General features: G+C 31.2%; 3 protein-coding genes across 3 annotated transcripts; 1 reads left to right on the plus strand and 2 right to left on the minus strand.

Moving 5' to 3' along the window:
• Positions 1–204: 204 nt before the first annotated feature.
• On the minus strand, positions 205–2099 carry LOC131843798 (NADH-quinone oxidoreductase subunit B 2-like). Its single transcript, XM_059192554.1, has 4 exons — positions 2001–2099; positions 1584–1895; positions 623–811; positions 205–446 (listed from the first exon to the last, which is right to left on the minus strand). The coding sequence occupies exons 2-4, from the start codon at positions 1886–1888 to the stop codon at positions 308–310; spliced, it is 633 nt and encodes a 210-aa protein (XP_059048537.1). The 5' UTR covers positions 1889–1895; positions 2001–2099; the 3' UTR covers positions 205–307.
• Positions 2100–2230: 131 nt separating this feature from the next.
• Positions 2231–7952, plus strand: LOC131843792 (cell cycle checkpoint protein RAD17). Its single transcript, XM_059192541.1, has 10 exons — positions 2231–2837; positions 3829–3921; positions 4043–4352; positions 5029–5194; positions 5269–5397; positions 5958–6139; positions 6372–6524; positions 6706–6896; positions 7475–7596; positions 7817–7952. Exons 1-10 carry the CDS (start codon positions 2820–2822, stop codon positions 7950–7952), a joined length of 1500 nt encoding a protein of 499 aa, XP_059048524.1. The 5' UTR covers positions 2231–2819.
• Positions 7953–8110: 158 nt separating this feature from the next.
• On the minus strand, positions 8111–12285 carry LOC131843784 (RNA-binding protein with serine-rich domain 1-A-like). Its single transcript, XM_059192530.1, has 7 exons — positions 12175–12285; positions 11979–12092; positions 11340–11477; positions 10995–11135; positions 9581–9822; positions 9003–9123; positions 8111–8734 (listed from the first exon to the last, which is right to left on the minus strand). Coding segments are annotated over exons 1-7 (885 nt in total). The 5' UTR covers positions 12177–12285; the 3' UTR covers positions 8111–8607.
• Positions 12286–15873: the final 3588 nt, after the last annotated feature.

Consider the following 15873-nt stretch of genomic DNA (forward strand, 5'->3'; position numbering starts at 1 on the left):
TATGCTCAGTCCATAGAGTACATTTACATATTATTATATATATTGACTAAGTTCTCCAAGGACACCATCATGTGTATATAGTATACTTCCAGTATGATATATTTTTCTTATAAACAAAGCTTTAGATGAATTTAGATTTTGTAAATGTTATTTTGGGGATGTACAGAACTTGAATAGAATTCAGAATAACACTAATAAAACACATCTACTATGCTTTCACTATATTATGTATTACAGCAAAAAGGATGAATTATAATAACATTTTATAAATAAAATTTTCTAGTGTTCAGTTGCTTATTTTAATAATCTATTTTCTGTACCAAATTTGAAGACTCTTCATTCTTTTTACTTTTTTCTGTAGTTGGAGAATACCATAAAGTAATGCTTCTGCTGATGGTGGACATCCAGGCACATAAATATCCACAGGTACAATCCGATCACACCCTCTGAAACAAATAATATAATTTAATGATATAATTAATATATGGCCTTGATGGTTCCATAACATACATAAAAGAAAATAACATAGCTCAAACACGAGGAAACAGTATAGTATGTGTTTCAATAAATTTAGAAGACAAACAACTACTTCTATTACAATAAAATACATTAAATACTTTACCTTACAACAGAATAAGAATAATGATAATATCCACCGCCATTAGCACAGCTACCCATTGAGATCACCCATCTTGGATCTGGCATTTGATCATACACTTTCCTTAAGGCTGGTGCCATTTTATTAGTTAATGTTCCTGCTACTATCATTACATCTGCTTGACGAGGCGAAGCTCTGAATACTACACCATACCTAGAAGATTTGTATTTGTTCATTGACTTGAAATTTCCCAACACTGTCTACTCTAATTATATTTTAAAATAATAAGTTTGATCATAATTTAATAAACATTCAGAATTTTTACATATATTTTTCAATACTTGAGTAACCCGAGGCATCAAGAGTACAAATTATTCAAATAACTTACTAGCTGTTACCAGCAACTTTGTTTACACAAACCTACACTCTCTTCCAGATTCCAGAATTTTTGAGATTAAAAAGGCTGTCTGACTTAATTTTCTGTGTGTCTAATATCATTAAGATCTTAGTAGTGAAAAGGTTGACAAGACAGTTTTGCTACCAAGATCTCAAACAATTACTGTATTTTCAATTATGTTTCTATGTGATGGTTGCAAATTTTCATATTCCATAACATACCTGGCTTGAAAATCTTTCACACTGTATATGTATAACAGTATAGAAAGTATATATACAGATATCATTTTTAAATTAATTAGTCTATTAAGACATGTCATGTAAGTCATGACATTTTGATATTCAGTAGTAATAAACTGTAATATAAAAATGATGACATGTAGAGAATGAACATTAGCCTTTTATTATCTAAAAAAGAGCCATAGTTATAGGTTACAACTGGACATTCAAATTTTTGTTTACCCAATACTACACTTCAGATTGACCTGAATTACATCTGGACTATGTTGTTCATGGATGACAACATAAACATAGAGGACTACTACATACCAGTCAATTGTGTATTCCTAAAATAGTACTACCAACTAACCTGTCCATGTCATATCGAGGAGCAGCTATATGCATCATCTCTACAGCACAGCAGGCTAACCCAAAGGTCATGGGCCAAATTGAACCTTTACGACCCCAGTTCAACAAGTCATCGAGTCGAGCGACAGCGAATTCTGCCATATTTGTAGCATCTTGAAAAGGGGAATATGGTCTTCTTTCATTGGGATTCGGTGCTGGCAAATGAGTTTGACGAACCTGATCAACGATTGGAGCGAAAGCACCCTTTTTAAGAACTGAAAGTATCGTGCCGGGTGCGTTAACACCTAGTGCTTTTAAGGCCTGCATAGTTTACCTGAAAGATATGCGCAATATCGTTATTAAAAATAACCATAAAGATAGGCTCTAATTAATGAATTAAATAAATAGAATGAGAAACAAATTTATTCAAACAACTCACAAATATTATTTGTTACATAAACTAGAAAATAGATTAAATACGCTTATAACTAATAAACAAATATGTACAATATTATCAAGTGAATTTTACGTAATTTTAAGCACAGATTCTTTTTTACGGGAAACGTTAGGTATGTAAAACAATATCGATATTTTCTCTTTGATATATCGATAAACCAGGTATTTCGATACACCATAAAATATATTAAGTACTACTTATTTAAAAACCAACTCTTTTTCACCAATGAACTATAACGAAAGTATTATATATTAATTTTAAAGCAGTAAATTAATGTATGTTAATTATCTAATAACATATTGCACATAATTCGTCCTAGTCAGAGAATAATAAAAATAACTTGTGTATATTTAGTGAGGATTATTAAACGTTACAAAGTATTGACTAATAGATTATTAAAGTATAGTCGATATGAATACAAATATATTACCAATATAAATTTTGTAACATTAAGATATTATTGTCTTAAAAAGTTTTCCACTTTCGCGTCCCTCTCTAAAATACATTTATAAAGATGGCTTTTAGAAGAATGAATGTAGTTTAAAATTAAAATGTTCAGTATGTTTGACAACTGGTTAACGTTTATAAAGAATGCCAAAAACACGCGCAATTAATTGAAAACATTTTCTTCTTTTCTTGATATTAATCTGTACTATTCATGTCGTTTTTGACAATGACATTTTAGTCATGTAGGTTCTATATTTGTACTTTAACTTAAATTTTTCAAAATAATTGAAAGTATACAAATAAAGCCCACTATATACGTTTAATTTTATATTTTGTTGGAATTATATCAACACAATGAGTCTAATTAGAAAGGTACAGATTTTAAATTCTCACTTATTTTGCAAATAAAAAACCAGTCTTTCTCGAAATATTCAAATTGTACTACATTCTGTAGTCCTTTTTCTTGAAGCGTCTTAATACCAATTCCTTTAAAAATACGACCTAATATTTGCCTTTTTAAGCGTATGGAGTTATTTTCCAGTGCTGTAATCCGTTTCAATAGAACTTAGAGAAACTGTAAACAACTGTTTTATCTTGAAAGTTAACGTATAAGCACCGACCACTGACTAAATAGAAATAATAAAATATTCAATTAAGATGCGCTTAAGGGTTTTAACAGCGTATATTGCCACTTTTTCTAACAGTATTTATTGTATTGTATTCACTTTTTAAATTGTAGTTGAAAAAAAAAAAATTGTGAGCAAAATTAATTAATGCCTTTATAGAAAATGTCTATATATTGATGCAGCATTAGCAATGTAGGATTCAATGCAGCATTAAAATCAGCATTCAATATAAATAACTATAATAATTAAATATATCAAATAATACAGTTATTTTACAATTGTATTGTATTTATTATTGGAATAATGTAATGTAATCTATTCTCACAAAATAATTTAAACATATATTTATTTTACAAGCTTTTATTAGTTTTTTACAATATTGACATGATCTTAAGATTGTTTTTCATCAGTGATACTAATATATTTGTAGTATGTATAATTAATTTAGTGTAAGGAATCAAAACAATAGCATAATTGAAATATTCAATACAATAACTATTTCCTTGACTGGGTTAGTGACTTATTTTTGCCTTTTTTGTATATATTCTATTGGAAGGTAGTATAGTTATGTCAGTAATAATATATTTTTTATTCACTTGTAACTTTAAATTATTTGTTAAATTACTTACTAACTTTATGCAACAATACTTTATAAGATGCTGTACCTTGAGTATTTAATACATGTATTATAAATTATGTTTTACACTCCGTTAATTGTAACACAATAAACATTTTAGGCCAGAACATGGTGTAATTTTGATTTTGAAGAAAATGCACCCCCAAAAAAATTGATTAAGAATCCTAAACAATATGAAGATACATTAGATGAGGTAAGTAAAATAATGTAATGCAAATATTTACTTTCAATCTATCTTACTGTTTTATTAGTAATAAACTTAGTGTACATTGAGAATTATTAATAGAGTCAAATTAATTTTATTTACTTTGTAGAAACGAAATACACTAAAAGTGTCAGAAAAATGTAACAATGCAATTAGTGTAATTAATATAGATCACAGAAATTGGATGAAAAATTTTGATCCTGTAGTAGTGGAAGATTTGGCTATTCACAATAAAAAAATTCAAGAAATTGAAGAATGGTTAAAATGTAGTACTGGGAAAAATCAAAGTGACATACTACTTATGACAGGTCCCGTGGGGTCTGGGAAAACTATTACTGTTTATACACTTGCAGCTAAACATAACATTAAAGTTACAGAATGGATTACACCTCTTGACATTGATTTGCTTTCTGAGTATGGTAAGAGAATAATTATGGTAGAAGTGATGTACTTACAGACTGGAAATTTTGTAATCTATATACATATAAATAAATTTGGAGGTCCATTTGTAATATTTAAATAAAAATTTTTTACTATATTTTTATACTACTATAATATTGTACATACACCAAACTAACATTTTTTACAATTTTTGTCTGTCTGTCTGTCTATGTTCCAGCTAATTTCTGAAATGGCTGGACCTATTTGGTGGGACTTTTATTGGCAGATAGCTGATATAATAAGCTTAGGCTATCTTTATTTTAGAAAATAAAGTTAAATTCCATGCAGACGAAGTCCCATGTACACATGTTAATAAAATATAAATATAATAATATCCCTGGACTATCCACACAACACCATCTAGTATCAAGCAAAGCTTGTATTTTGGTACTAAATGACTGTTAGATATACATAGACACACTTTTCAATATACATATGTAATATATATATAAAATAGCCAGACCAATAAAAACAATCATACCTATTAATGAAACAAATGTTGGTACGACATTGGTACATGTAAGGAATCTAACCTGCCCAACCATCGGAATAAAGTAGTATACTAAACCAATAATTAACATATCACATTAAGAAGTTCTGGTATTATGCTAATAAATAGTTATGCTTCAAATAACAAATTTTGTTTCATTTCAGGTGATTATGAATTTAAAGAAAAACAATCAACAAAGTTTCTAGAGTTTATAATAAAAGCTGCCAATTTTACCTCATTACTAGACAATAATGATAGAAAATTGGTAATAGTTGAGGACTTTCCAAATACTTTTTTGAGGACACCTTCAGAGTTCACAGATGTTTTACAGTGAGATCATTTAACATCATATTAAACTCAATAAATAGATATTATTTTTTTCTAAATGCCCAAATATTTTTTAGGCAGTATAGACACAGAGCAAAATCACCGATAGTATTTATATGTTCAGAATCTCACTCAGACAACAAAAACACTGCTTTGAATATTTTTACAGCAAATTTGAAAGAACAATTTTGTATACACCATATTGTGTAAGTATTATATAGAAATGTTACAATTATTTTAATATATTTAAATTAAAATAATTATTACTACATCCTTCTTCTTTCAGACTAAATATATATACTTTATATTTTTATATTTAGTCTGTTGTTAAAGAATCAAATATCCTCACCGTTGCTTATCAATATATCCACGAAAATATCATGTATGCCAAGAAAAACAATGAGTTTTAAAAAAGTAGGTGATTACACTAATAAAAGCTTACATAATATCAACAAAAACTAATTTTACCTAAGTGCCGTTTGACGAAAGTTAGTAATTCATTTTATGGAAATTGCGTATGGTTTTACAACAAACTGCCAGAAAAAAGATTCAAATGTCTTATAAAATATTTTCTTTGTAAAAAGTTTATTATAAAATTGAAGAATTTATAAATGATAATGTTTTTGTAGATAATATCTATCTTAAAATTCATAAAGATTAAGTGCGTAGCGGTTTCTATGTTGATTGTCGCACGCATAATCCTTTATAGCTTTAGTCGATGTTGTAGAATTGTTCAATTATATGATATATTATGTTATAATTTCAGATTTAACAGTGTATCAACAACAGGTCTAAAGTCTGCTTTAAAAAGAGTATCAGAAATAATAAGTAAAAAACACAAGGCAATATATAACATCCCTTCTCCAGATATGATAGATTGTGTTGTGAATTCTTCAGGTGGTGATGTAAGATCAGCAGTTTTAAATTTACATTTTGCATGTCTAAAAGGTAAATTGTCTATTGAATTGTGTAAGTCCATTAATAAATAGTAATACATATTATAAATACAAAAACATTTTAACATTCTGGTCGAGACCATACCACGACCATAAAATGATGTTATATTTATGAAAATTTGCTTGAAAAAGCAAATGTCTAGTTTCACCATCCTTACATACGAATTCTCAAAATTTTGTTATTACCTGCTTATTTCTTCTACATTTAACTTTTTTCGTTTTAGGGTCAAACATGGATTTAGAAACAAGTATTGTAATAGAAAAAGAGACTAAAAGTAAAACTAAAAAGAAAAAGCAATCTAGTAAATTTTTATCACTTGGTAAAGACCAAACTGTAAACATTTTACATGGCGTTGGTAGAGTGCTGAATCCAAAAGGTATGAAATGTTTTGTATAGATATATTTTGTAAGGTATATCGTAGCTGGTAGATAATTTTAACACCACTAGGGTTGACAAAAGATCTGATTATTTATATGTATAATAAAAATATTTTTGTATGACTGTGATGTATCATAGTAGTATATTAATTCACAAAATATAATTGTTTTCTTTTACAGTGGTTAACACAGAAAAAGGCAATCAATTAACACACTCGCCAAAAGATGTAATAGAACAATTTCTAAGTCAACCTTCATCATTTATAAACTTTTTAGAAGAGAACTATTTGCCTCATTTCTCTTGTTCCGATCACACTTGCAAAGCTGCAATGGCGCTCAGTGATGCAGACTATATGCTAGCTGAATGGAAAGTAAGATATTAGAATATTCTTTTTTATACTCTCATCTATATATGGGATTAACATTTTATACCGTCAGAAAAATATGGAACAAAATAAACTAAATATTAATTAATACTATAATCTTTAAAACGGTTGTTGAAACACAGCATACAAACCAGTTTAATTAGCGGCAGACATATATGAAACAGAGATAATTACTTTCTACTAAGTCTATATGTGTAGAAATCGACTGTATCTATTAATTCTCCACAACTTATTTGAGGGTTTTTCTTCATTTAGTGCTGCGTCACTGTTTGCCATTTGAGTATAAATTTCTTATTAGATATCAATCCCTTCAATTTTCCTACAGATATCCTATTATTAGATCATTGCAATAGCATTCTGAAGTGAACCTATATAACTGGCAGCTTAGTATATTTAACATTACTGAGATAACATCTACAGAGTGCCACCATTTATGCCAGTGCCTTAACTTGAAAGTAGTTTTTAAGAGAATAAATATATAACATAAAAAAATATAATATATTATTATTTATATTATATAAACATAAAATATTATTTCTTATTTATCACATTTTATGTATCAGGAAAAAATGTGCCAAGAATATGGATTGTATACTGCAGTGGCTGGTGTAATGCTAGCTAACAAAGCTCCCATATCAGCATGGAATCCAGTTCGCGGACCAAAGAATATGAAAATTCAATACCCGTAAGTTACACATAAAGATTTCCCCATTCACTTTATTATTTTTATATTTATTTAGTAAGAAAAGTGAAAAAACATCGTCGTCTTTAGTCATGAACATAACATAGTCATGTGACGTTCATGGCAAACCATATCTTGGTGATAATAATGCAATTTAACTTAACATACCTATACGCGGTTTATAAGCTACTTGTCGTTTTTATTGTAAATTATAATGTTTTAGATCACCTCAGGAATTACGACTCGATATTAATTACCTATACAAAGGGAAGGTGTTGGTTATGGATTATCAGACATACAGCAAAATAATTGGAACGAAAGAATCGTTAGAACAGAACAATATCCTTATAGAGTTTTAATGGTATTGTGTTAATAAATTGTTATTTAATTTTAATAATTGTTTAATTTCTCAAATTATACTTAACCCATATTAGATAAAGGAAGTATCTATATTAAAAAACGTTGGGTATAATACAATTACTTTATTAAATGTAATAAGAATACGCCATTGTGTTCTAAACTTACAAAGCTTTTAAATCTTATTATTTAGTTGAATTTTGAACAGGAACATTGGATCTGGGAACCAAAATAAAAATATCCAATCACTATTACAATTTATTGACAAAGTCAGGATCTTCTCAATTACAATTAATAGAATGTGATTATTGTATACATTAACACTTCACTATCTTATGTCAATTCGTCCATCCGCACGGCCGTCCACTATGTTTCCATTTTGCAAGCTTTTGTAACAAAAACGTCCCATTAATATCGGTTACATGAACATCCTCGCACATAAACCGACTATCACTACTTACCTCAGACCGCCTACTGGCTCGCGGAGACATTAGTTTTAAATTAAAATACGGGAAACGGATAATACTTACCTGCCAGACGTTTCTGGAATTAATCATCTGTGTGGTTAGGGTCGGTGTGTGCATGTGTTGACGCGTATGTCTGCCTGAGAGTGTCTGTGTGTGTGTGTGTGTGGAGTGTGAGAGTAGCTCGTGGGAGTTAACGGGAGGAGGAGGAGGAGGACCTGGAGCGGCGGCGGCGCGGCGCGGGGCGCGGAGACCGCGAGCGCGAGCGGCGGCGGCGCGGCGGCGAGCGGCGGCGCGCGCCCGGGCTGCGGCGCCGGTACCTGCACACGTACACCACGGTCACACAACCGAAATACTTTAAAAATGGAAACAAGATCGGAAGTTGAGAAATAAAATAAACCACGATTATCAGATAATTGTATTTTAAGCGAGCAACGGGTAGCCGGTAAATAGAATCATGGGCAGACTAGTTCTTTTACCTTCACACATCTTCGTTTGTTGCTACCATTCAAATTTTCTTAATTTTACGTATTAGCGTTGGCGCGTGAAATTTAAAGAAGTATATATGTAATATGAAGATGGTAGTACCGTGGCGGCGAGTGTCGTCGGGGCGGCGCGTGTCTCGGCGGCGGCGGGCGCGGGGACGGGCGGCGCGGCCGCGACGGCACCAGCACCGGCGCCGCCGTGATCTCCTGCCCGTCGATTTGTCCTAACAACCAAACTATTTACAGCGCCGGAAGAATAGTAACTTAGCGTCCCCTCCATAGGAACACATTAAACGATTTAAACTATTGCGTATCATATCGCGCGGCTGAAGAAATTAATATAATAATCCAATGAGAAAGTAAACAAAACAGAAACAAATAAAATTAATAAAAAGTAAACGATGGAAGGGCAAATGTTAAAATACGCAAATACCTACAAATTGCTAGGTCTGGCAACTTTGTTTGAACGTTAGTAATACGTGTTCAAAGTTTAACATTTGAAATTTGCTATTCTGTGTCAGCACACTGTCAAAATTAAAATGTATCCATGATCTAAACTTATCCTAAGCTCAGTACTGTGAGTGCGCATTTTAGAGCATATTTTATATACACGCTTATCATTGTGACAACATAATTAACTACATTATATTGTAAAATCTCTCAATTGTCTTCAATACTGACCTCCATCCATATGCTTCATAGCATTCTCAGCTTCGTCCGGATTACTGAATTCAACATAAGCATAACCACGTCCATTGTGTGGATGCAGTCTGTCCATTGGGAATTCTACTGCCTTTACACTGCCATATGTTGAAAATATCTCATGTATATGATCTCGAGTTACATTCAATGAAAGCCTTCCAATGTGAATTCGTGTCGGTCTAGGGGGAGGTGAACGTTCACGCTTCTTGCGTGCTGGTGACCTGTTAATAAACAAATGGTGAAATTAATAAAATCCTTCAAAGCTCAAGATAAAAAGAAAGAACAAATATTGTTTATTACAGTCAGTAACAAATATTATATTTCAATTTCGTGTTTAACAAATGTGCTAGTGCATTATAGAACCTATTATTACATGACTTGTTAGAGATATACAAAATACAATCAAAATAAAAAAAATCGTCAAACGCACTCAACACATCTGCTTATAGTCTTGCGACTGATCACCAATAAAGTAGAAAAAAAAAACAAAAAGTCACTACCAATAGATTATAAAGGGCCTGTAGTTACCATGTGCAACCTCTCTTTGAAATAATAGGTCTAAATGAAATGTCTTGGATAACTTAATAATGTTGGAAATACTTGTATAGAAAACACAATATATATAATTTATAGGAAACTAGCTGTCACGGGAAACTTTGTTTTGGTATATACCTTAAAATCGCTATTAAAAAATAGGGGTTGATGCTAGAAGGGTGAAAATTTGGGATTGTATGTATTTTTTAATGCCACATTTTATTTATTTATTTATTAGCATACAAAACAGATTACAGTCAATATAATAATATAACTAGGAGCATGTAGTTAGGTACAAAACTGGATTGTAATCCAACACTATGTATGCCTAAGAGCTAAATTATATAGATGCATTCAATATACGCTAGATAGCTAGATAAGGTTATATAATCAAAGGTAAACTAAATAGAAAATGATATATAACTATGTAATGCAATGAATTATTATGTCATATCAACCCTTATTACTTAGGGGTATGAAAAATAGATAGTAACCAATTCTCAGACTTACTGAATATGCATATAAAATTTCATAAAAATCAGTCAAGCCATTTCAGAAGATTATGGTAACTAACATTGTGACTTGAGAATTTTATATCTAAGATGATAACTCCAATAAAAGTGTACACTTACTTCCATCTTGACAAAAATAACAGTATTAAATCCAACAAAATGAAGAGATTAAAATTTTAACCTATGAATAATTTATGTCATAGAATTTTCATATCATCAATAATGTAAAGATGACATACAAAAATTTCCTTTAATGTGCGGATATCAATACTTTATTGATATCCCCTAAATAACTATGTATTCCCATGATGAAAGGACAGGCAAGAATTAGTAAACAAATATGTTACCTCTCATGTTTCTCCTTTGTTTTTATTTTATCATTAGATGGTGCTGACAATTTCTTCTTATCTCCCAAAGGTGACCTGTCTCTTATTTTTTCTCTATCCGGCTCACGTCTATCCTTAACTGGGCTTTTATGGGGCGATGTTCTAAAACATTACAATTGTTTTTACTAAAACTTTATTCATTTTTATGCACTTAAAACTGAGTAAACATAGTAACAGACAACTGTCAAGGTTGTTTTAAAAAAGAAATCATTGTAAATTGTTTTCATATGGAATATATGCAATCATGATATTGATTAATTCAAATATATATACAGATAGTATTTTATGTATTAGAATATACATTACTTCTTCTTTGGTCTGCTACGATCATGGTTGCTGCTGCTACTGCTCGAAGAACTTGAAGATGAAGACGATCTGGAGGAGCTCCCTGAACTACTTGAAGATGAATGTGATGAAGACCTTGATGAACTGCTCTCTGATGAACTGAAAATGTATTATTTTCAAATATTTACATCTATTTTACTGGATATACCCTTTGGTTTTCAACATTATTTTTATAAGTACAATATATGCACCTTAGTGTAAATATTGTATTTTTGTCTTAACCATAGACAAATTGAGATTACTATAAAAATATTATATTTACACTAATATAATACAGAGTGCAAATTATCGCAATATAAATGTCCAGAGAAAATACTTTCCAGAACTAACAAACTAATTTGAAGAATTGTAATAGAAGGAAAGGGTTTTATAATAAAGTTATTAGTATAGTGCCTGGTTGATTTATATGATTACTACTCATATTCCCAATTTTGTTGCGGAATTTCTTACGTCCTTAATAATATAAAAGTCCTAAATAAAAACATAGCAAAAGACGCTTGTTTTTATTAAGTACGCTCAAACTTGAAGAGGTTACAACGCTAACATAACCTAAACATAAACTTGTACTACCTATTGTCCCAATTACTTTAAATATCATACCTGCCACTGCTATCGCTGCTGCTTGACCCTGAATCTCCTTTCTTTTTTTTGTTATATTTATTTACTTTCTTTTTCTCTTTATCCGATGCAGCTGATGGCGATTTATTACGTGCCCTTAAAATAAAAAGGCGAACAAATTACAGAATATTACTGGTGACAAAATCGAAAACAAAATAATTACTGAAATAATACTTACATAATCAACAGTAAAATTGAAAAATAGAGAAAACTCCGACTAAAAATTAGCCGCCGATAGAGAACTTGACTTGAAGAAGAGCGTCATTTACAAAATTCATTTCAAATTACCACAGATTATATAAAGTATCTGTATAGTTATTTTGGCTGTCCACAGATCATGTATAGTTTTATATGATCTGGATCTGGATCTTACAGACATAGAGTAAAATTCTATATTCTCAATACTTATTATTTTGTTAATGTAGGAATTATTGGGATATATATGAAGAAGGCAACTAATGAAACACCATTTTTCTGAGAGACTCGCAATAGTCTTTTATTAATATGTTTTATCTTTTTATATACAAAATATATGGCAATAGAACAGAGGAGTTTTATATCCAACAGGAATTATACGTTTAGCGTTAATATTGTTACCGCTATTATTTATGTTTGTAATGTAGCAGCAGCAGAAAAGGAGATGAAGTTGATAAGTCCAGTGATTGCTATTTACATTATGTATATTAATAAAATATTTACAATTGATATATATACAAGAAGGTGATTCGGTCTCGAATGACAAGCTTGTTATTCTTCTTGCCCCATCGTAATTAGGCAACGGTGTTGCCGCACGATGATAGTAGAACTGATAGTTGTACTGGCCCGTGTCGTAGTTCCTTTGTAGGCGACGGTGGGTACTACGACGGTGTATAGAGTCACGTGGGGCAAGTGTGCGCAGCGGGTAAGTGTACGCACTCGAAGTATTTCAAAAACGGTTTATAGGTATGATAACACCCCTCCTGGAAGCGCACAATAGAAATGCAACTTTTTCAGTGTCCGCCGGTGAACCATTTTGTTTCGTAAGTGAGTATTGTTTTTTGCTTGAAATATTGCGATTTTTGTCTTAAATGAGAGACTCATTCCTTTGTAATATATTTATATTTTGAAATCATGCTTTATACCATCGAACAGTACATTTTATGTAATATAAGCCGTGTTTAATCTTTTGGTGATGACGATTACGTAATATTGCTCAGTTCTGGTTGAATTTTATTTTGATGGTTTGGGGTAAGTGTGCGCATACGAATGTCGGGTAAGTGTGCGCATGCGAATACTTACCTCGCTCCGCTTTGGCTTTGTATTTATGATGCAATTTGTTATTTCAAGTTTAATTATACATAAAAAATGCCCGATTATAAAAGAAACGGATAGAAGTGTTGTCAGAGGAACAGCTAGAAGCTGTTAAAAGATTAAATTAGCAAACGACAGTGTGGCACCCGCAATAAAAAAATGAATATTACGACTGTCATCCATCCAAGAAATACCGAAGTTGGCCTTAGGCATTTCTTGGATGAATGACTGTGATTCAAAATCGGCGAAAGAAAGGCAAAAAGTCAATCATTGATACTTGTAAGTCCTTATAAAGTAGAATTGGAAAAACAAAAAACAAGAGGAAGAATAAATTGCCAAAAAAGAAGATACGACTTGATCTGAAAATAAATAAAATGATGAGCAGGAATTATTTTGCCCACTGTGAGGAGAAAAATACATATTTCCACCGAATGAAGACTGGATCCAATATAGCATCTGTAAGAGCTGGTGGCACGAACAATGCAATAACTTTGAAAAGGAAATATTTGAACTGATGTATTATTAGGTTGAGGATGTCTATTTTCTGGTTTGTCGTATGAGTCTGACTCTATTTACTGTATGTTACATGTTGCGTACACTTACCCGCACTACTGGCCCGTGTCGTAGTTCCAAAGAATTTGTGTAAATGATAATTATTTAGGCGATTATTAAATATTTTATATAATAAACCTTGTTTTGTTCCAGTTAACTTCAAATATTTTATTATATGATACTTCAAACCTTAAGTGCGCACACTTGCCCCACGTGACTCTACAGAAACGGTCAGTCAATAGTGACGGTGCGGTCATCGGTGATGAACTTGAATGGATCACGTCTGGTTGCCGGTATGAATAAGGAATGAAGGAATGATGGCACCTGGACTGGAGTGGGTTCACGCTTTACTGTGGCTGCTGTGCTGGAACGTCGTGGGTCACCAATTTAGCGTCTATATTGTTACCGCTATTATTTATGTTTGTGTTTGTAATGTAGCAGCAGCAGGAAAGGAGATGAAGTGATAAGTCCAGTGATTGCTATTTACATTATGTATATTAATAAAATATTTACTAATGATATATACCTATACAAGAAGGTAATTCGGTCTCGAATAACAAGCTTGTTATTCTTCTTGCCCCATCGTAACTAGGCAACGGTGTTGCCGCACAATGATAGTAGATTCGTTTTATTTTGTCTCCTAATAAAGTATATCAATTGCTAGAAAATTATTAGCAGTACATAATGATGACGGTATCAATAGGAAAAGACGGATCTCACAGGGAAGCATAGTTGGACCTACACTTTTTCTATGTTACATCAACGACTTGAGTCGCTTATCCCTAAAAAATATAATACAATTTCGTTTGCAGATGATACTACCCTTTGTTTTAATGGTGAGTCTTAGTCTGACGTCTTTCAAATTTCTCAAGTGAGAAATTTGTATTCGTAAATTTCTCAGAATTCGTAAATTTATTCATTTTTTCAAAACCATAAGACATTTCGAATATCCTCAATTTATTAAAAATGTATATTATGCACTCTGTCAATCCCTGCTCCAATATTGCATCACCATATGGGGTGGTACTATCAAGATAGCAATGATTGCTCTGGAAAGGGGAGCTAGAGCTCTAATAAAAGTGGCCACTTTCCGTCCCATTAGATATCCTACCTCTGATTTATATCAATCATTCCAGGTACTTACTGTGGCAACTGTATATTTTGAACATCATTCTCAGAAAGCATAAAGCACTCTCTTGTGCTATATTCCCGAGTCTGCAGCGGTTCTATACCTAAACGGAGTAAACAGAATATTTGTAGCATTCTGAAATTTAAAAGCTCATTTATAGAAAGAAACTTTTGCTACCAAGGTTTCCTTCAATATAATAAAAAAAATGTAAACATATAAAAAAAAGGAATGTCTGTATGTAATACTGAAATAACCGTTTTTACTGCTACTACTACTACCGTACTACTTGCATATATGAACAACGGTATATACAGGAAAATATTTTTTTTATAATTTTTGTCTGTCTGTCTGTTTGTTCAAGCTAATCTCTGAATGGATGGACAGATTTTGACGAAGTCGCGAGTACAGCTGGTTATTAATATAAATCTTTGTCCAAAATTTTATGTAACCTGGCTACAAAAGTTAAGCGTAAATACAAAATATACCTAACAACATGTAATAGTATAAAAAAAAATATTGCGTGGTAATCGGTTAATAATGATTTATCTATCTTTAACTGGCTTTATGTATTTTTATTGTTTATGTAATGTTATATATGTTATTGTGTTGTTTAAAAGCAAATGTATACATACTTTCCTAGGATGCATTATTTTTCATTTATTAAAAAATAATGCATCCTGGGAAGGTATATGAGATTTGAGATACAGTATAATTCTATACTAGTTCAGGTGCCACAAACACTCATATGTTCAAATTGTATTTACTCTTATGCAGGTCTGTACAACTTAATTATGTAACACAACCTAAAACTGCAATAATAATTATTATTATTTTTATCCATACATTTTTTATTTATACATATTATATGCAATCTTTTCTGTTTTTATAAAAATATTATAGTTAAAA

Source organism: Achroia grisella, unplaced genomic scaffold (assembly GCF_030625045.1).
Source record: "Achroia grisella isolate CSIRO2021 unplaced genomic scaffold, CSIRO_AGI_Agris_v1 utg3297, whole genome shotgun sequence".
In the NCBI taxonomy this organism is placed as follows: Eukaryota; Metazoa; Arthropoda; class Insecta; order Lepidoptera; family Pyralidae; genus Achroia; species Achroia grisella.

Bases quoted from the DNA above. Each gene is read 5' to 3' on its own strand.
- LOC131843798 (XM_059192554.1), bottom strand. From the start codon at position 1,888: ATGCAGGCCTTAAAAGCACTAGGTGTTAACGCACCCGGCACGATACTT. The intron at 812-1,583 runs GTTAGTTGGTAG...CAAATCTTCTAG, and splicing joins CCTCGATATGACATGGACAG to GTATGGTGTAGTATTCAGAG. The intron at 447-622 runs GTAAAGTATTTA...TATTTGTTTCAG, and splicing joins TATTCTTATTCTGTTGTAAG to AGGGTGTGATCGGATTGTAC.
- LOC131843792 (XM_059192541.1), top strand. The intron at 6,897-7,474 runs GTAAGATATTAG...TTTATGTATCAG, and splicing joins ATATGCTAGCTGAATGGAAA to GAAAAAATGTGCCAAGAATA. The intron at 7,597-7,816 runs GTAAGTTACACA...ATAATGTTTTAG, and splicing joins AATATGAAAATTCAATACCC to ATCACCTCAGGAATTACGAC.
- LOC131843784 (XM_059192530.1), bottom strand. The intron at 9,823-10,994 runs GTAACATATTTG...GTTTATTAACAG, and splicing joins ACAAAGGAGAAACATGAGAG to GTCACCAGCACGCAAGAAGC. The intron at 8,735-9,002 runs GTACTACCATCT...GTACGTGTGCAG, and splicing joins CGACGACACTCGCCGCCACG to GTACCGGCGCCGCAGCCCGG.